Source organism: Paralichthys olivaceus, chromosome 7 (genome assembly GCF_024713975.1).
Source record: "Paralichthys olivaceus isolate ysfri-2021 chromosome 7, ASM2471397v2, whole genome shotgun sequence".
NCBI lineage: Eukaryota > Metazoa > Chordata > Actinopteri > Pleuronectiformes > Paralichthyidae > Paralichthys > Paralichthys olivaceus.
Window position 1 is genome coordinate 2,147,628 of NC_091099.1, and position 21,708 is coordinate 2,169,335.

At 43.0% G+C, this 21,708-nt stretch overlaps 1 protein-coding gene across 6 annotated transcripts; it reads right to left on the reverse strand.

Moving 5' to 3' along the window:
- Nucleotides 1–279: 279 nt before the first annotated feature.
- Nucleotides 280–20,839, reverse strand: far1 (fatty acyl CoA reductase 1). Of its 6 annotated transcripts, none has more exons than XM_069527728.1 (13): nucleotides 20,660–20,839; nucleotides 14,877–14,992; nucleotides 13,633–13,749; nucleotides 13,178–13,353; nucleotides 12,251–12,430; nucleotides 11,575–11,752; nucleotides 10,518–10,562; nucleotides 10,251–10,378; nucleotides 10,100–10,167; nucleotides 8,608–8,779; nucleotides 4,817–4,946; nucleotides 4,453–4,580; nucleotides 280–3,984 (listed from the first exon to the last, which is right to left on the reverse strand). In XM_069527728.1, exons 2-13 carry the CDS (start codon nucleotides 14,946–14,948, stop codon nucleotides 3,825–3,827), a joined length of 1,554 nt encoding a protein of 517 aa, XP_069383829.1. In that variant the 5' UTR covers nucleotides 14,949–14,992; nucleotides 20,660–20,839; the 3' UTR covers nucleotides 280–3,824. The 6 variants fall into 6 exon arrangements, with proteins under 6 accessions (XP_069383829.1, XP_069383832.1, XP_069383835.1 ...); XM_069527731.1 differs by having other exon boundaries at nucleotides 10,260–10,378; nucleotides 20,660–20,836; XM_069527734.1 differs by lacking the exon at nucleotides 8,608–8,779 and adding an exon at nucleotides 7,915–8,086 and having other exon boundaries at nucleotides 10,260–10,378; nucleotides 20,660–20,829.
- Nucleotides 20,840–21,708: the final 869 nt, after the last annotated feature.

Here is a 21,708-nt window from a genome sequence, read left to right on the forward strand (position 1 = left end):
ATCTTTTGATCATCGGTGGTTTTTTCTACCAAGATGTTTTAGATTTGAACAAAGAAATAAGATTTTACAGGTTAAAGTGAGAAAATCGAAATTGAGCCATGAAGTCACCAACGCTTACGTTCATGCAGTCAAACATAATCCTGAGTGACGGCATTAAATCTTAATGGAGCCGCTCAACGGCCTCCGCTTTAATCTGGCTTCCTGATGCAGAGTGTGAAGTGGCCGACACAGGAAACAGGTCAGCGTCAGAAAAAAGAAATCAAACATGTCAAACAGGAAGAGGATTAATCTGTTTATTCCTTCTTTTTGGTTTACAAACAAAAGGCACCATTGATTTATTGTCTTGTTTTTTTTTTTTGAGTTTCACACGGACACTTGACTGTGGCGAGAAACTCGACATTGTGGCCTGACGTGTTTTTTTTTTTTTACGCTGCGATGAAACGAAGAGTCGACGTTCAGAACCACGTGAGCCACACATTTAAAAAAAAAATTCTGAAATCAATCACAACCTCAGCCTGAACAGAAAACGATGTGTCAGCCATGTACGAAGAAGCAACGAAGAGAAGAAGCTGGGAAAGTAAAAAATAGTGATAATAAATAAACAAAGCCACCGCTCACACTCTGGTGTTGTTGATGCACAGGTCCGAAACCGACGGGTAACTTTTCTACTCCGTGAAAACAACCGTTCATTAATTATCTTTTTAAATGATTGTAACAAAAACAGCAATTAGTTCCAACAAAAGCCTGATGGGAAAAATATAGATATATACAAAAAACAGTAACTTGTCAAATATATGAGGTTTTCAAAAGCTGTGATCCAGCATTAAAAAGACGAGTTTCGTTAAAGACCCCGAAAACAGCTTTTCTCAAACTTTCTTTTTTTCCTATAAGTTTTATCGTGAACGTGTTTTCTGATTAAAACAAGATCTACAGTGTCGAGATGAAGCAGAAGATTTTCAGTGTTAATCTCTTTCGGCTTGTATCCCCCGAAATGTGAAACAAGAAGACTGATGCCGCTCGCATCTCTGCACAATAAATGTAAACGGAGCCAACAAACAGTTAGCTTAGCATTAAGACTGGAAACAGAGGGAAACAGTTAGCCTCGCTGAGCGTGAAAGCTAACGAAATCGACCAATCAAGCACCTCTGAAGCTCACACGCACGTCACCGTCTTTAATTTGTATAAAAGTGAAACAGAGGTTGATTTGCTAAACGTGAGTATGTCTCAGTCTCAGTGAATTAATTTCCCCGGATGTTGAGTTAGTGGGTAAGAAGGTTATATTTATTTCTGAGCTAAGCTAGTTGCTACCACTTGTTTCCAGCCTTTATGCTACACCAACTTCCGGCTACAGCTTTAAATTCACTGCACGAACATGAGTGATGTCGATTTTCTCCTCCAACACTCAGCAAAGAAGCTAATTTTCATTTTCCCCAACGTCCCAAAACTATTCCTTTAAAACCTGTTTCCTTTGAATGAAAGGATCAATGTGAATCATTCCAAGCCGAGTTAACGCTGAAGTCATTTCAGTGTGACGACCTGACTGATGAACAAACCATCGGTATTTGCCAGACATCGAAATCAAGAACACGGAAAAAAGGATCAGTTTCAAATCACAGAGACGAGCTCAACGGAAAAAAAAAAACCCACGAATTAGACGCGCCACGTGAAAGCGTCACAACAACGTTCAACGCCACAAAGACCGACCCGCACACACACACACACACATACACACACCGTCACGACGAAAATGAGTCACAACAGCGAGGATTCATCAGCACAGCCTCAAATACAGGCAATTACAGTTTGATAAGTTGTTGTTTCGTGAGTCAGAGGAAGATCATGTGCAGATAGTTCAGGCCGTGTTGTTCTACATTCAGACAGAAAGAAAGAACGCGCACGTTTACAGGAACAAGCATTTTTTAAAAACGGTTATTAAAACCAGCTCTGAACATTCTGCGCTCATGTTCACACGTGTCGTTATTTACAGCAGCTGCGGTTGCTTCGTCAGTAAAACAGCCACAATGTCGTTAGCACAAAAATACATCAGTTATACATCTTGATTTCTGAAGTCTACCTAAATAGAGCTGTACACAAAATAATTAGAAAACATAGATCTGATTGCTCTTTTCACATTGTTAGACTATTGACAAAAGTTCAGGCACAATTCTCGCATGCACACGTCACATGAGCCCGCGTGAAAGTGCTTCATGCTGCTGAGAGTGAAGAGTCACATTCATTAAAAGACCCCAGGACAAGACACAGGAGGTGAGTGAAGACAAGAGTGACGACGACAAACCACCAGCTGATGTGCCCCCCCCCCCATTGTGTGTGTGTGTGTGTGGGAAATAGAAATATGGGCACAGGTAAACCTCAGGTGTGCTCACTTAAGACGTCATATGGCATTGAAGAGTGATTCCCGTAAGAACACGGAGATGAATGATGCTTTAGTTTCAGCTCAGGTTCTTTTCTGAAAGAGTTTATTTAGCAAGAAGGCAACAGAAAGATGATGGATCCTGAAAAACCTGCTCCTGCCGCCTCCCTTTACAAATGATCCATCATTTCAAATGAACCGTTCACAAAGACGACACGCTACAGACAGAGCTATGTGAAATGTAGCTTACTAAGAAAGAAGTAGTCGACATGAATGTGTTCCGGCTGCGACTTGAGATGATGGAAGTTCATATTTCAAAGCGTAAAAATGAGGAAAAAAAGGAGCCGAACATGACGAGATTCCTCCTCTCGACTCCGCCAGTCTCCTCCTCAACCGAGCTGCGAGTCTTTGGCGAGAAAAAGAGTCGTCACAAATAACTTTCACACACGAAACTATGTCGAAACAAGTCGCTTAGCTTCATCTGCAAGATCTGTCGGCACCGACCATCGTGTCACAATCTGCAATGTTGAAATAAGGGAACTGGTCACTTTAGGAGCACGGTAATGTTGAGTCTTTGCAAAGCGAAGGACGAGGGCAGGACGACCGAAGACAACTGTTGATAAGAGGAGCGTCTGAGCCAACGAGAGCCAAAACATCTACAAATGTCTCGGTTCTCCTGAGGGGGCAACGGTCATGATGAACATGAGGTGAAAGGACAGATTTATCTATGATCGCTAAGCCGGCCTGTTCCCGAACAAACATTCACCGAGTTAGTTCAGAATCATCCGTCATCTTCAACACCCCCCAAAAACCAAGCTCTTAATTCCGCGCCTGTCGCTCTGACACATTTTTTTTTTTTTTAAACAATTTTTTTTTTTTTAAACATTTCCGTTAAACTGACGAGACCCTCACACGAACGTACAGGCAGATAAAATAAGGGAGTTTGAACCACAGCAGGTGAAGCGGGTTAGACTACATTTAGATAAAAAAAAACCTACAGTACAGGAACAATGTCTGGACCGACTCGAAACCAGCGGAGGATTCTTGCAGCAGAGCATCATCCAATGCATAGCTTCATTTTGCAGCCAGGCGAGCGCGCAGACGACACGGAGCAGGGATACAGGAAGTGCTCCAGAGTAAAGCTGGCACCAGAGAGTGTGAGTGTGAAGAGGATTAGAGAGTGTGGTCCTGATTCTTAAACTAGTCCAAGTGCTGTTAGTCTGCAACATTGTGAGATAAATCCATGCTCTCTGAAGAGATTATCTGAGATATCAGAGGCTCGTCCAGTGGCTCCATCTGTGTCCTTTGTGTTTTAATGCATCCATTTAATCTTTAGAGTGTTTGAGGAAACACAGCGCGGAACCATTTGCAGGGCTGAGCTCCAGGGTTTTCTCCTCGTCTTCGTCCCTCCGCCTCGCCAGCCGTCATCGACGCGTCCCCCCCCCCCGGCTCACTATCTCATGGTGGAGGAGGCTCTGAAGTAGGAGAGGAATTTGAAGCAGAGGCTCACCACGAAGTACCAGATGTTTCGGGCCATCTGGGAGCGGGCGATGAACACGCGCCAGATGAGCACCACCAGGACGGTGTTGAAGGTGTAGCGGATGTTCCTGAGCCTGAGGAACAGAGTTGAGAAAACTTTACAAACACAAATCTTACGTGTGATGCCTTCTGCATTTTTTATTTTCTCCGCTCCTCTCCGACAGCACCCTGCGTAATCAACACCACACATAAAGAAGCTTAACGACGTCATCTCGAGCCTCCGACGTGATGAGACAGACGATAGGGGCCGTGGCTTTCTACTGGAGAAACAATCAAATGTTCTAAATACGATATAGATTTGAAAAGCATCATGTTAACAATCTTCAGAAAGTCTGTTTTCACTGGCAAACCCACATCCCTGACAAATGGAAAAGACACCAGTGCTTAGTGGACGGATGAGAAGTACTCGAGGATGAATTAGTGTTAATGCAAATGTATCGACTGTAAAGTGCCTCCAACATCCTGTGGAGAATAACAACATCCTGTGGAGAATAACAACATCCTGTGCATCTCTTCATGTATTCGATTGCACAGATTCCTACTTGTTAAGATGTTTGCGCGCAGCAGGAAGACCCGACAGCTCTTCGTTCAGGACGTATTTCTTGGTGCCCATGCAGTAATTCTCCATGTACTCCGCCCAATGCAGCTGCCGCACGTCAAAATTAAACACCTACAGGAATAAGGAGAACATTTTAACAGACGTGGGCCGAGGCACAAATATTTGCATGTTCAGCATCTGGTTCTCTGCCTGATTTACTTTTCAAAACTACCTCGAAACTTCGTTTCAGTTACTGCAGCTTGTGTCATAGAATTCTAATTTATTTCATGAGATGCATTTTTTAAAGACTATTTAACACTTAATATACCGAATAGTGCGTCATACGTCAGGATCACGAGTCTGTGTACCTTCTTATCCTCGGGGCTCATCTGTGCCAACAGCATGGCCACGTTGTCGGTGTTCCACACCCAGGAGTGACTGGTGAAATACTCCAGCACCATCATGGCCCTGTGGAGGCGGGTGATCGTCTTCATCATCCTGGAGACAAACGAGCGAGGGAGGCGAGGAGGAACCAGGGGGAGGAAGATGAGACAGAGAGGAAGAGGATAATGGAAAGGTGGTAGAATAAACAAAGATATGTACAGAGGGAGAGGGGGGAAGGATAAATTAAGGGAATTGAGTGACAACGGACAAGAAAGACACATTAAGGAAGAGCAGGTTCAGGTTTCATGGGTAAGAGGAAGTTAACAGAATAGACGGAAGTGAAAGAAAACCTGAGAAGCAAAGTTAACCAACATAGATACTGCAAAAAAAAAAAAAAAAAAAAAACTTTGGCACAAAGGCACAAATCTAAAGACTAAATTTAACATGTAATTCCAATAAATGTAATATAGAATTTGAGCAACACTTCTTAATGGCTTCAACTTGCATGATTTTAGTGGCAACATGTGAAAACCACAAATTGCCAATTTTTGAAGAATAAATAAATAAGCACATTGATTTACATGGTTTAACACTGGACAGCACCAACATGCAATTTCAGTGGCACAAGGTTTTAGAAAGGAGCTTTAAAATGCTTTTTTTTTATTAAAGGAGAAATATTCTGCTCATATTCATGTTAATAATTTCATTTTGTGTTATTACTTGGAAAGGTTTACATCCTCTAATGTTCAGAAAACACACCACTCTCCTCACACTGTCCAGAACACACTAGCAAGCATTCAATGTCTCCTTTAAAATTAATTTTATTCTTCTATATAAATTGTAGTGGACACTAAGAACCATCAGAAATTTAAAAATTTTCAAAATATTTGCCTAAAATAAACAAAAAAGGTTGCTCAAATCTCTTCATAGCACAGTGAGTAGTTTGTGATTTCAGAAATAATCCCAGAGACAAATTGATTTCATCTGTGTGTGAGTCAGGAGGACAAACAGCCTCAGTGATTACTTATCAAATTTCAATAAAATCTCAATGAATGGTTTGTGAAGTTCATCTCGAGGAGGAACCCGAGACACACGTTTACAAAATGTAAGAAAAAAATTGACCTCCTGTTTACACAAGTGAACCCAGTTCATACTCGTCAGTTGTGTTAGTTCTGATCGTTCAAAACCAGTTAAAGAATTGAATGGTTTAGGATCAGAGTACTGACCTAATGTAAAGATGGACGACATGAGCGCTCGTTAAATTGAAGCCAAATTATCCCAAACGCCCCCTGATGGCTGGCTGCAGTATAGGTCATAAACCCGTCGATACTGCAGCTGCTCAATCACTACAGCTCGGACTCTGGCACCAATAAAAACTTTCTATGTCATTTGGAGCCAAACGGGAGGAAGTGAAGACGCGTCGTCCATCTTTATTATTCAGTCCATGGGTGAGAATGTAAACAAACAGCTGTATCGATCATTGTGAGAGTTATCAGAGGATTTCTGAGTCTTCAAACTGCAACAAAACATTTTAACAGACTGATCTGTGCGGTTTCACCAATTTTTAAATCATTACAAATTGACTGTTTTAATGATATAAGTTATTATAAATTGTTATAAGCAGGAGTTAATGCTGTCTGGGCAGATGGAGAAGACTCAAGATTCCTCCTGTGAAGGCGAATGATTCAGAAGCTGATGAACATGCACGGTGGATCAGCACATAGAGAAAAACAATGACCTGCAGCTGGTGACAAACCCATTAGGATCAGATCACTTTTCTAAAATGGGAGTTCGCCAAAATTGATTTCAGACAGCCAGAGACTAAATGTGTGCAATCTGGCCAGGGAAGACTGTGCAGCGTAAAAGGTTTTATTATTTGACACCTCCTGCTCGGGGGAGGGGGGGGGGGGGGATAAAGAAAAGCAGCAAAGAGAGAAAAGAATCAAGAAATGTGGACACCAATCAACTCACATGCAAAAGGGCGCGTTTCCTGAATCAAATCGATCTTCGCCTAAACTCATGGTGCATCAAGATTTCCCATGATTGAGCGACAAGTTGGGGCACTCACAAACACTTGGCGGTGGGCGGTGCCTGACGCTCGGGGCTGCTGTGATCGTTGTAACGACAACAACCACTCAAAGTGCGCCACTCTGGACAAGCATAGCTGACTTTCGTGCTAACGTGACATGCTAGCCATCCATGCAATGCTTAGGGACGATGAACACCAGGTCGACCGGCTGCCTCGGATTCCTCTCTTCAGGCTCAGTCTGGTGTCAGAGACGAGCGTTTGCATCAACGTAATCTTACTGACAAGAGCCTGCGCTTAAACATTTGCTTTAATGCGATTTTCTACCACGCGTAACAAAACGAGAGCGGAGGGACCACGATGCAAACAGACTTTTCATAAAGATGGATGACATGAAAGCTCTTTGACAGTGACCCATGGCTGGACACGGCACAGGTCATACTCCCTGCCTCCTCTTTGTCTGGAACAGGAGTGAAAGTACAATTTGTTTCTGATGCTTTAAAAAACGAAGTGAAATGTCACGAAGAACCCGAGACTGACTCGTGATTGGACAAGCACATCTATGGGCAGGGCCCTCAGCAAGACATCGCCACGTCACGATCACCACTGCGTAGACTCCGCTCCAACTGACGTCATGAGTGCAAGATGGCGGCACAGCATCAAAGATCTGTGGCTTAATTGTTGCACTGCGGAGGAAAAGCGCCGACGCGTCGTCCATCTTTATTCACAGTCTATGTCAGCGATGCATGACGAAATGAATGAGGAGCGTTTTCGTTGAAGCCTCCAACATATATACGTGCGAGCGCTCTGTCATGGATGTCAGGGTCACAACATGCTCCGGTAGAAACCAAACCGTGCCGTCAGAGCCATCCAACTGATGCCAAGTAAAAACACAGCAAACCTCTGTTTCCTCTGCCCCACACCCTTCCTTGCTCCCACCACCCCACACAACCTTTCAGGTAAAAAGAAATAGTGGAGCAGGGTGGGCGTGTGGGAACAAGTGGGAAAGAGTGCAGGGGGGATGGGGTGAGAAGTTGGGGGCAGTTGCAACCTTACCGGGGCTTGCGGCCTGTCAACCTGAGATAGCCATCATAGAGCAGGGCTGGCAGCGTGTGGCTGACAGCGGTCCAGTACTGATTAGTAAAGGGGTTGGAGCGCAGATTGACATTGGGCCTTCTGAAGGCCTGCTCTAAGGGATTGGTCTTGAAGGTCATGTTTATACAGTACTCTGTAGAGGAGAGATACACACATGACAGGACAAAGAGGACACAGACAATAGGCATTGATATCGACAGTAAGCAAGATGCAGGCCCTGTGTGATGGCAAAACGTCTGGATGATCTGTATTCAGCAGACATAGCAGAGTTTACTTTCCATTGTTGAACAAAAGACCAACACCTGCGTTGGGCTCCCAAACTTATCTTCAGGCAGAAATCCGTCTGAAATCCACTTTTTAGTCGAACTGAGTTGACGCTGGTGGCTGATATTTTGGGAACCCAACTTAAAAAAAGACTAAACATTGCAGGTAGCAAGATGTAAAGAGTGTAGAACCCATCAGTTCTTCCCCCGTGTGTGTGCAGGGGAGCAGCTGGGTTATACATCCTTCAACTCCCAACTGTACACACCAACAACGTGAGCCTACACCAGAAGAAAGAGTCACAGGAGTAAAGCAGCAGAGATGCGTGTGCATGTATCGGGGCGGGTGATGGCGTTAATAAACAGCAGAGGTCCAAGTCGGCGATGAGGTTACCTGGGCTCTCGTCCAATCAGCCTGAGATACAGATCATAGAGGAACGCCGGAGCCTTGTGGCTCACGGCGATCCAGTACTGATTGATTAGGTGATTGGATGTGAGATTAACATTGGGCCGACGGAAGGCCTGCTCGAGGGGGTTCCTCTTGAAAGTGGATATTACATGGTACTCTAAGAAACAGAAGGTTGTTCAACACAAGTCAGAGTGAGCAGGAAAGGATTTCTTTTTTAGTTCTGTATGCATGACTGTAAGTGTCGTCCTGCTGGTAAATACAGTTCACAATTCTGATAAAACATATATATATATATATATGGCATCCAATGTAAACATGAAATAAAACTGCATTTTAAAATGACTTAATGGTTACATGAGTCTATATGAGTCTTTCAGAGTTTACTTGCAGATCTGAAAATATGTTTAATGTAAAAATAATCTTAAAATGTATTTGGTTGTATTTGTGTGGTCTTTGTATTTATAGTAATTTAAGTGGTTGAACTGTAAATTATCAGGCATCAGTTACATTTCTTTGTCGTGATGGTTTGATAACAATCTTGGGAATAATTGCCAATTATTTTTTTTATATAACCAAATATAAATCACCGGCCAGGCTCCAGCAACATGTGAGTTTTAAGTTACATGAGCCTCAAAGGCAGAAATTATCTTGCAAAACAATCTCACACACAAGCTCCCTTAATAGCTGTTGTGGAGCTTTCAAGCAGTTTACTGTTGATGACAGTTTACAAGACAGAGAATGAACTTTAATCCCAAAACTATTTACGGACGGGTCTGTCTGCATTACACTGGATCTGTGTTTCTGTTATTTCGTCCACCTCTGTAGCTGTAAACCACACCTGCACATGCATCGTAGTGCAACTTGAAATCTAACTGACGGAATATAAAAAATAAAAAGGAACCTCAGGCTGGTTTTCTTCCACTTGAAAACACTTCTGTGACTCATCTTTTTAATGCCTGATGTACAGGTTGTAACATGATGATTCACGTCTTCACCAGTACTCAGAGATTTGACTTAGGACACGGTTAAGTCTGCAAAACACAAATCATTGCAGAGGAAGAGATCTAATCGTCATCGACTTTCTGATTAAATATCTGAGGGAAGTCTTCAGGAGAACTGGACTTGCTCTTTTCTCGAGGACGTTTCAAGCAAAAGCAAGAAAGCAAAGCAAGTCCAGTTGCTTAAGTGCACGTATACGACTCCTGAAGAGACAATTAACCTGAGTGATCTGAAAATCTTTACAGGGAAATCACCTCCAGACAGCGTGACGTCTATTTAACAGTGGGATTGACTCTAAGAAAAAGCTGTGAGCCTCCAGCTCGACACAAGGAGCCACAGGTAAACAAAAGCTCCTGGTCTGGGTGTGGCAGGCGGGGGATCACATGACGTTCAGGTTATGTCATCGGACACCGTTTCCACTCTCGAGGGGCTTTTTTTACAGAGACTTTGTTTAGGGAAGATAAACATGACGTCTTACCGACTTCCCCCCAGTGAAACGGGTTGATCCCACCAGTTGTGCAGTTGTACACCATGATGTTTTTAGGCCTGCAAGAAAAAAAAGATTATCTGATCTTCTGAAATGTCAAAGAACAAAAGAACGAGTTCGAATGTACACAAGCCCTGCGGACCTGTTGCACCTTTGTGATCCGGAGAACCAAGCTGCAGCCAGCGTGGCGTTGATGACCACGTCCACCGGCACCAGATCGGCCACAGCATCGTTAGACGCCCTCATCGTACGCAGGATCCCTTTACCAGCCTGTAGAGGAGAAGACGACTGAGGCTGGATCCACAATAAAATCAGACTCACTTATTTGCAACCCATCTTCACACAGAACATCCTTACATCCTAACACTTGTATCATTTAGTAAGAACAAGCTTTTCCCTCAATACTCACAGCGATGAATATTCCACTGGGTCCATTGAAGTTATCAATCCAACCCTGAAACAAGAAAAATCAGCAACAAGTGGAACTGAAATTATGACATTGTCTTGATAAATGACTAAATCTATCAACATTTATATCGAAGATAAAATATTCAGGTGATAAATCTGTTAGTTGTGAAGCTCTTCTTGATTTTCTGCAGTTTATAGGATGATACATTCAATGATTTTTTGAAAATACAGACGAATTTAAATGCATTTCAGTCTTGAATCAGCACAAGAGATGAAATCCCAAAGGCACACGTTCACTGTAGCGCTGCCGAGGAGTGATTGTGACTCGGACGACTGTGAAATGTCGCTCCCTCATGTTCACACAGGAGGCGTCTTTGTCACCTAATGTTTCAGTCTTTCCGAAACCAGAAATCTTACAATCCTCCTGTTTTCCACAGCGACTGGCCGAGTACACAGGCACTTCTTTACTCCACATTCCCCGCATTCCCACTCCCGGCATCACATCGTCGCCTTGTCCAGTGCTCAGCAGCGCTGAACGACTGAGTGTTGGCAGCACGGAGGCGTTGTGCTCCCAGAGAAGAACAGAGGAACGTTCTCCACTAAAAATCAGTAGCTTTCATTCCCTAATTTGTGGATCTTGATGAGGAAAACCTCCCTCTGCATGTGTGAAAGGTAAACTGTGGATAAAGTCCAGACTTTATCTTTTAGGTCATGTCTGAAAACGGCTTAAGAGTGTCATTTGTTGCTGTTCCAGTTTTCTGTCTGTTCTCTGTTTTGATCTCTAACACAATGACTTTCTTCATTTTACATTCTCACTGTGACAACCGGCTTCTTAACCTACATTTGAGGGCAGCCACTTTCTCAGTGCATTAAACATTCATGTTGTGCAACTGAGGAGCCCGACACATTTTAAAATAAGGGAAAGCCCAAGAACCTCAGGAGACATTTTTATAAACAGCAGCTACTGTTAATGTGGGACAGAGTGAGCAATTTAGTGTCTTCATGAATTAATGTTTACAACAGAGAAGATAAAACCAGTTATCTATTAAATGACTCACTGGAAAAGGTTCTTTCCAGCTGGCTCCGACTATGGAGGGTCTGACAATGGCTACGTTTATGTCTCCGGCCTCCTGCTGCACCAGATACTCAGCCAAGGCTTTGGTGTAGGTGTAAGTGTTGGGACGTTCTCCAATCAGCTTGGGAGTCAGCGCGGAAACCAGTTCATCGTCCATCCAGCTGGGAACAAAAAAAACATTTATTCTCTTACAGCGCAAATCCGTCCTGAGATCTGATCACGTCTGCTGATTTCTACACTCTCCAGCTTCCATGCGTTGATTGCGTTGCGTTGAGAACAGACGCTGCACTAATAACAAGGCAAAAGATCCTACAACACAGATTCAAACCTAAAGCAGCTCGGTATCTTTATCTGTGCAATGTATACGTCTCTACATTCATACAATCCCTCAGAATCACTTCACTAATCTCTTCTGAGTCTGCAGACGTGGGCTTTAATAATGGAGCTCAGCAGCTGAGAGCAGCCATCAAGCAGCCATTTAATCTTCGTGTAATCTACCTTCCTACTTGCTTCTTATGCATCGAGCAATCAGAAGAAACACTTAAAAACCTCATCTCATGCTACTGTATCCTGATCTGCATCCATGAACCAGGCCATGCAAAAGTAACCGTCAACGCCACAGTGTGTTGGTTCGTCGGAATCCTTCCACGTCAACTTACTCCAGAGTATCGATGAGTCTCCGGTAGTCGACGGGTGGAGAGTAGACGACTTCTTCGATGAGTTCTTGGTCACAGTTGGCGTACGCTGTGGAGATGTGGAGGAAGACCTCCAGCTGCTTCATCCTGTGGGCCAGTGCCAGCATCTTCTGTGTGGCCAGGACGTTCAGCTGCATCGCATCTCTAAAAGAGAAATGAATTCATATTTTTCACTAATTCAGTTAAATGCATCTAAACAAACCTGGTTTCAGCTCGTTGTTTTCAGACCAGACACAAATTGTCAAGCAACAAAACGCAACTTTTCTTTTTATCGAAAAAACAGCAGCGTGATTAAAATGAGTTTGATGTTTCACCGACTTGGAAAATAGAAAATGTTTCATTCCCGCTCCTCACTCTGAACGTCGTGTTCTTGTCCATCACATCCCGATCATTTCTTTTTGTGAGTCCAATATATAAACGTATTCCCCTTTACCGAACAATCTTTGTCTCACACCTTACAATTCTTCAAATGACTTCAGGCCAAAGACAAACGATTATGATACGCAGCATAACAAGCTTAATTCATAAGCTGTTTATATATAAACCTCTACGCCCTTATATTAAGTCATGATGAAACCTGTCACGCAGAGGATCACTGATGTGCTTTCAAAGCTTATGGAGCTCGTTGGCAAACAATCAGAATCAGGTTGAGATTCCGTAATAACCTTTACTTGAAAAACAGTCGTTGTTTTTTTGATCTTCAAATATCCCTGTGCACTGCAAGTACTCTGTTTACGCCAGGTTTCACTGCCAATTCAAGAAAACTCATAATAAAACACAGAACAGAGACTGACTAGCTGAACAAACAACAAAACACTATATAGCAAAGTTGATTTACAAAGTTGTGGCGATAAAGGCAGGAGTAGAAGGTGCACGTTCCTAATGACTCACTTGAGCGGCTCATTAAAGCGGATGGTGGCGGCACAGTGGAAGACGACGTTGACGTTTTCAGCCAGGATGCTCTGATCCTCTTTACTCAGATCCAGCTCCGGCAGCGTGAGGTCACTGTTCACCGCAACGATCTTCACTGCAAAGTCCGGCTGCTCGTCTTGTAACCTTTCAAACAACTGAGTGGACGCATGAAGACGTTACAGCACATAGTCAACTGTAAAAGTCCAGATATAAATCATTAGACTTTTACAACACTGGATAAAAGGAATGATTTATGGCGGAGGGCAGAACTCTCCATCTACTCGTCCTGCCACAGATCCCACTTCTATAGAGTCTTCCATCTTTTATCCAGAAGCTTTCGACTCAGCTTTTAGTTTGAGCATTTTCGCTTCAGCTTTTGCATTTTAAATTTCATTGTTTTCATTTTCAGATGACCCCCATCCTAATCCACTCACCTTGCAGTTGATCATGTCAGCGATGCGGTCCTTGGGACACTGGCCAGCTTTTGACCTGACCATCACAAACACAGTTTTGACCTCTGGGCATGACCTCAGCAGCTTCTCCAGCAGCACCTGGAACAACCATGAAGAAAGATGTGGCTCAGCATTATAAAATCAGATTTTCCCTTCCAGGACTGTTTGGTTGATTCCAGTAAATCTCACCACGCGATATGAAATTTTTATGCCACGATCAGAAGAAATATCACGGTTTGATGATTTTCACGATTATTGATACTATAGAAGTAAAAAGACACACAACAAACAAAATATAGCGAATATATCGCTAATTAATTACAATATTCATCAACAACATCCGGTTAGTTTTTAAAGTGTAACGTTTGGCTATTTAGTTGCCTTATTGTGGAAGGTTGGTCAGTGAATTTGTGTTTCCTGTCATCATAAGCAGTGTAGCTGTGTGGGACTTTTACTGTGAAGGGTCACCAACAGAAGTCTTGGTAGCGAGGTGTTGACAAGTTGTGAAAAACTAAACGTGTTCTGGTTCAAGCCTCATTCTTCATGTCCTTATTTTACTATTACCTTTCAGTGCAGGCGAATTAAACTCTCGGCTACATTTATAATGGTTAATAGGGGGGGGTCAGAGGCGTGTAGATGTGTGTGTGTGTGTGTGTGTCTGGTCAGAAACCGAAAGTAAACAATGATTTCTCCTCTCGATGGAGGAGTTTTTCGACCAGCGTCGGTGGAAATAAGGCCGTTAAGTCCGTTTTTTCTTCTCAACTAACGTTTCAGTGGCTCGCGTAAACAAAACGTGACTCACGATAGATTTCACCGTGCGGCGCAAACACAAAACGTGACTCGCTAGAGGCTGGACACCATAGTTAGATATCTTCGTTTTTACGATTCTTACAGCTGCAGCTATAATTTTAAAGAGGCCAAAGAACTTTGACCATCAAAATCATCTGAGTTTATGTGTGAGTCCGAGTGAAATGATTCTCTGAACACGTTCTACAGATTTTGCGTTCACAAGTGTGTCACAATGTGACCTTGACCACCAGATTCTTATCAGTTCATCCATGAGTCAAAGTGAACGATTGTACTAAAGTACACAAAAAAAAAAAGTTTGTCCAAGTTCACTTTTATTCTTCCTGTTCGACATGAATGTAATCACAACTTAAATTATTAAAGCAGCGTCATTCTGTCACAAAGTGAAAAGAAACCGGTCCATTCCTCCACTACTGTACCTTGCCAATGAAGCCAGTTGCTCCAGTGATCAGCACATTTTTCCCTGCAAAGTAATCTGGGATGTTCACCATGATGTCAGCCGTCCTGTTGAGTGAGAACCTCAACACCTCTCCACCTGCACAACAAACAAGGAACGACATAAGGGATCATTATAATTGTGAAATCAACATCAAGCTCGAACTTGCTAAGTTCTGAAAACATATCGTTTGTCCACAATCATAAGATGTTTGTTTGAACCAGACTAAATATAAAGAATAATAAATCCCATCTCCAGATTAGTCGAGTGCGAACAACGTCAGGGCGCTGACATATCGTCCCATCGCTACGGACTAATGAGGTCAAGATGGCAGCGTTCCCATCAGATATTTTGGCTTCATTTCTCGATAGTGGCAGGAAGTGAAGCCATGTCATCCATCTTTGTTTACAATCTTTGCATTTGAACAGCACATTTTAAATGGTGGGGGGGGGGCTCATCAGGATATGATGATTCTTCAAGAATCAGAATTCACAAAATATCTAAATCAGTAGTAGGTTTGTTTAAAACTTGAACAGTAGATGAAGCTCTGTCTCTAAAGCCAAACAGATTAGTAATTTACCATTAAACAAAATAAAAAAACAACACCTCTCTATTCCTTTAACGTGAGCCGTTGATTGAAATTTGTAAAATATGAGATTTATTTTCTCTAATCTGTAAATCATGGCAACTTTCGCCTATAGCAAACAACGGCAGACAAATAGCGCAAAGCTCTTATCTATGTTAAAATGTGAGTAGTATGTATGACTGGGCCTTATCGCGCAGATTACTGCAGGTTTAAACAGACCAACAGCATCCAGCTGATAGGTTATCTCCTGAGAGGCCAGTTATCTAATCATTGACTAAACACAACTTGTTTAATCTCACACCAGCTCTTCTGTGACTGGAATGCATCGTAAAACCACATATGAGTAACTTATCAAAACAATGTGAACCTGAAAGCTTTCTGATCAAAGAAAAGGAAAACAGAACGGTTCTCTTCAATTCCTCCGTCAAGTTCGTTTCTAAAATAATTGAAGATAAACAAAAAGACGGATATTTCCCAACTGAATCCAGATTATGTCTGCTACACATTGGCAGCAGTTAGAGGTTTGCAGCCATGTTTGTTTCCGTACAACGGCTGAGAGAGCCTGCCTTCCTATGAAACCAGAGTTACATCCTCTCACAGATTCTTCAGTATTTCCTGGGAAATACAACAGGCAGAGTCAGTAAGTTCCTTTAAATCAAAGCTTAAAATACGCTATTGTGCCTAGTTCTAGTTTTTATCAATGTTAATTTTAAGAGAGGTGTTATTTGTGAAGCACTTTGGAGCTATGTTTTGAGAAGTGCTCTATAAATAAAGACTATTACTATAAAAATCTGATTAAAAAACATTTGTCCCTTCGTCCAGATCCACAACAAAGTTTTGTGGAAACAGTTTTTCCCAAACAGTATTTTTCCATTTGACTTGAGCTAAAACAGAAATATCTACAGCCTCGGAGCAGGTGCAGAAAAAAATCAGGAACAACAAGATAGTGTGTTGAAATCACGAGTTTTTTTGTTGTACAGGCGATTCGTCTGTGTCTGTGCAGAAAAAGACAGTTATTGTGTTCGCTGAGGTCAAAAGACTTCTGTGAAAACCAAATCTGACTGCAATGGTTTCCACTTACAGCCAACTGGGATTATCTAGTCATCGTATTCTGAAATCATGATACAATCCAAACAGTTTGCACACTTCACACCTCTAACCCAAATTAAAGGGAAATTCTAAGTTTGAGCATCTGCAGCCTCACCGCTGCCAGTTACAGTTGAACCAGTTATTCAGCTTTGCATACAGTTAAACAAAGGCGTACACACAGAGTGGACAGTATGACAATGGGTTTCTGCACCAAGTGTGTGTTTGTGTGTGTGTGTATATGTGTGGGGGGGCGCGCGTCAGAAGTTTGTGTGACTTTTAGAACAAGCTCCTCGTAAAAAAACTTGAGACATTTCTGACAAACTCGTTAAGTTTGTGTGGAGACTTTGGCTGACGAAGTTAAAAATCAAGCCGTGGCACATGACACCATTCAGCGCTTTCTCAAATCCAAATTAAAAGATGTGTGAGAGAGTAATGCTCCTCTATAATGAGAGTAATTGAGAGCAGTAATAGAATGTAATGTGCTACTATGACAACAGCACGAGTATGGCTGCGTGGGCTCTGCGGCTCCTGTGGAACGAAGCAGCTCCTCCGCTGTACCGACTCTGGCCAATGCTGCAGATATACCTTTTGCTGCATCGCGTCTCATGCCAAGTGGCTCAGCTCTGACTAAAGTCAAGCTGCACTCTGAATGTGTACATAGAAATCCTGGAATAATGTGTTGCCAGATTTAAGTTACCTCTAGTCCCAAAGATTCATCACAAGAGCCGTTAGCAGTCAGTGAGCTGAGAGTGAGCATGGACGCTACAGTGTGTTGCTTACATTAAACAAGAATAGGGGAAATGGATAATGGGCTAACACTTTCTTTCTTTGGTGTAAAACCTGTGTATCTAGGTTGTGGGGGAAGTGCTGCAGTCTTGCCAGTTATGAGAGTTTGAAATGTGTTAAACTCGACGAGTTGCGAGGATGCAAAATGCTGTAATTTAACATTATACTGAAGAATTTGTGTCTCAACAAGCAGCTTTACCGAGACGCTGACAGAGAGAACGTTACGTAGTTTTGTGGTGAGCTAGAAGCTGAATTCTCATTCAGAAGAAGAATTTATGAAGAAGCCTTGTTGTCGCCTCCCTCCCTCAATTATTTGCAAAACTGACTCTTGCAAAGACAAACCAAGAGAGAACCAGCCTCGCCAAAGATAAACAGTTGCAGCCATCACATTAGAGACGTTTGAGTGAAATACTACATGTACTCAATAATTTATGACCTTGAAAAGGATGTTACAAAATTTAAAAGGCCCTTTACAGGAAATCCCCATCTCTAACATTAACCTACATTGTCCTGCTTATGTGAGGTAACTGATTGAGGTGTATTTTAACATCCATTTGTTTTGCGGTGGCAATTAGCAATGGGCTAGTCTATGATTGCTTCATTTCACATGTAACGGAATAAAAACAGGTTTATCTCATGTTCTGGAGGCTTACGTTGCATCCATGAGTGAGCAATATGCTCCACATAACATGCAAAATTCGTCTTAGACAGTTAAACGACAAGGACACTGTCAATCCCAGGACAGCTGAGCGGGGACCACAGCTTTGGCTGGGACCAAGAATTACTGCAAGCCAGTGGGGTAACTCTGCATTCACTGGCAGGAGTATACCACAGTTCATGTTTCATACTGCTGCCTTGTCTACCAACTCAGTGTGTCCATATTTATAAAAGGAGAAAAACGTTGTTAAACCAAGAATAGAAAGTGAACCTCTGGAGAGGCTCCAAAGAAGAAAAGAAGACCGATGTCATGTTTATGTCTCTTTAGTCATCTGCAACATTATACCTTGATGGTGAATCATTCCAGACTGCAACATTCAACTCGACCTAAGAAACGAAAGCTCTATATTTTTAAACCTGACTCCAGCCAGGATGTGCTGTGGCCTTTGAGAGATGTCTACTGCCACTGTATCTTACAGTCGGGAATCGGATCCCTGATGATACAACCTCTTTATGAATAATTGATCAAACAAATTGTAAAGCTTATATTTGGCACCACTGGTGGAGCTCCAACCGTTTAAAATATATATGAAACTTTGAGGTTTGACAACAAACATTCTCAAAGGAGCAATCCATATCTGACTGAGGTGAGAACCCACTGCCAAGCAAATGGAAAATCCTTCTGCGAGATTAAAAGGGTTGGAGGCACTGGCACAAACTACATCCACTTAAAAAATTACATGATCCAGCAGGTGTGTTGCCACAGAGTAGGCAAAGCAAGCAAATTCCCTGAGTTAAGAGAGGGCCAAGGAGGACGCATTACGTTTGTCCACAGCAACGTGGATCTTGTGAGAACTCCCTTCAAGTCGATGATTAACTACGTACAGGAGACTGCAACAACCATGGTTGGAAATCTCCTCATGGGCCCCATGCAACTTGCTTGGAGTTTGGTTTAATGTTGGACTTACAAGGTCACGTTTGCCGAACTGAGACCCTTGTGAGACAGTCAACGTGTCCTCTACAAGGGTTTAACCAACAGATGACAGAGGCTCAAAGAAACGCCAAGATGCAGCAACACTCAGACGAAACCCATCTGTGCAACAACCTGTTCATTCCAGTAAGAAATGGCACTTCCTGCTCGTGATGCTGTTGCCAAAACACAGGAGCTTTGAGCACGGCTTGCTATCACAGGTCAAATCACTGATGCCAGTTATGAGGAGTGTCATCAGATCACATTCATTTGCATAGTCTATCTGACTGTAGCCATCCAGGAACTCAGGCTGTGAGGTAGAAGTCTATTATAAGTTAATGTTACATCAGAACTATCTTTGGTAATGAATCACTCTTTATTTTCTTAGACTATCAAACCCAATGATGGCGTTGTTTCCATATCACACCCACAAGCTGTCAGCACATTACTGCGATACAAAACATCATATATAACTAAAATAAATAAAGGGCTGACGGACTTTTAAAAAGGTATATCACACTGTGTACGTTATTTCAATTATTCACTCAACTAAATTATCAATAAATGTGGAAATACTATCCTTGTTCTCAGGAGCTGCTAACTCAGAAGAAATAACTTCAAGTTTTCCACCATCGTCTGACACTTGCATATTAAAATATCAGACCACTCAGCAAAATTCCTTCAGTTGCAAGATGTTTTAGGGTTTTCTTGCATGTACTGCCCGTTTCACATCCTACAACACTCCAATGGGATTCAAATCCGAGTTTTGACTGGGTAACTCCATATCTGTTTCTTCTTTATGAGCGACTCCTATCGTACTTCAGCATTCAAAGGATGACGCACGAACGTAAACATTCTGCAAGTCTCGACAATGCTTCCACACTTTGGCCCAGCGGCTCGTGTTTCCAACATGCACTGGAAGCAGTTGACCAATCAGAGTCTTTAAGAGACAGGAGCTAAAACCAGGTGTTTCTGACAGAGACTGAAAAGAGGAGCTGCAGCAACGGAACGTTAAAGTACCTTTTCCACCAACACCCACTGACATTTAGTCTACAACGGAAATGGGCACAATCGGCATTCACTCCTGTATCGAACGACTCTGTAATAGGGTTTGAATCAACCCGGGTTGGCGTTGAGGCAAAAGAATATCGGTCTCTCTTGATGAAATCCCGCGCCAAGATCTTGCAGTTTCTTTCTAAGCCCAGTTTAGAGGTAAACCGGATCATACGTCAAAAGTACATTCAACGTCGAGCCCTTCATTTGGAAGGTTTTTAATTTAAATCATCACAGAATGGCTACAAACCACCACGTGTCCTCGTGAGTGTTTCCTCTTTATTTCCTCGGTAGAAACCAGAGTGGAAACCAGAGTGACACCGGACTCCAAGCAGGAGCAGAAAACACAGATCTCGTGATGATCATCACAAACAGCTGCCTCTCATTAGACCTTCGCTTCCTGGGCTCGACTTCCAAAAAATCCCCTGAGCGCGAAGGAGTCTGAGCGAACCGGAGCTGTCTCCTCCCGGACCGGCCCTCAGAGGAGAGAATCCACGCAAAGATGGATTCACGGTGTAACCGCGTCCGTGAATGTGCGCAGCGCGGCTCCCTCCGTGTGGCGCATCTCTTCCTCCGCGACGGTTAGCGCGCTAAACCCGCGGCCGCGCGAACGGAGGATACGTACCCGACACGTCCGCGTCTCCTCTGGAGCTGCTGGAGACTGTGTGTGTCCGCCGAGTGTGTGTTCCCTGCGTGCGAGTGTGTGTTTTCTGTATATGAGAGAGTGTGTGTGAGTGTGTGTGTGAGTGTGTGTGTGTGTGCGTCCGCTGGAGACTCGGCAGGAAGCGGAGCAGCCCGATGACGTCAGCAGGCCAGAGAGAGAGAGGGAGAGAGAGGAGGGAGAGGGAGGAGGGGGACAGGAGGTCTCACTCCGCTCAGTTTTCTACTCGTTTTTTTTTTAAACGTGATAGAAGAAGAAAACTATTTTAAGTTAAAAAAAAAAAAGGGCGGGAGTCCAGAAGTCAAGGAGCCCGCGAGGCTCCCGCCCTTTGAAGTTGGAGAATGGATAATGATGCAAACATCTGCTGAAGAGCATGAGGACGGCGTCAAGTCCCAGAAGAAAGCATGTTCGCTAATGACAATAATACAGTCGCATTATAAGATTAACGTCGAAATGACGAGATCGCAGTCGACTAAAGTCGAAACGTCAAAAACAAAGTAAAAATGTCGAAAACAAAGTGAAAAGGTCGGGTATGAAGTCGAAATGTGAAGAACGAGGGCGTGAAGTCGAGAGAATAGAAAAAATGTCAAGTATTAAAGTTTGAAATGTGGAGTACAAAGTGGTAATGAAAAGATGCTTCTGAAATCTTTAACGATGTGGCGCGGTCAGGAACGAGAGGAAGATCCAGTGGATGGCGGTAACGCACCTTGGCGTTGGTTGCCACGTACCAATAAACCGAACAGAAGAAGAAATGTTGAGAATTAAGTCGATGTGTCAAGAATAAAGTGAAAAGTTCGGGTATGAAGTTGGAGAGGAGCTAGTTCAGCTCCTGGGCACTGCCTTCATGGCTGCCCACTGTTCCGTGTGTGGTCACTGTGTGGATTTTGTTCCGTGTGTGCTCCGTTCACACGGATGGGTTAAATACAGAGGTCAAATTTCCCCATGTTTGCATGTTGCATGCTGTGTGTACGTGCTTCTTAATGTGAAGCACGTGGGACTATCAGCCTCAACCT

Bases quoted from the DNA above. Each gene is read 5' to 3' on its own strand.
- far1 (XM_069527728.1), bottom strand. From the start codon at position 14,948: ATGGTGAACATCCCAGATTACTTTGCAGGGAAAAATGTGCTGATCACT. The intron at 10,379-10,517 runs GTGAGTATTGAG...TCTCCTCTACAG, and splicing joins CCAGTGGAATATTCATCGCT to GCTGGTAAAGGGATCCTGCG. The intron at 3,985-4,452 runs GTAGGAATCTGT...TCTGTTCCTCAG, and splicing joins GCGCGCAAACATCTTAACAA to GCTCAGGAACATCCGCTACA.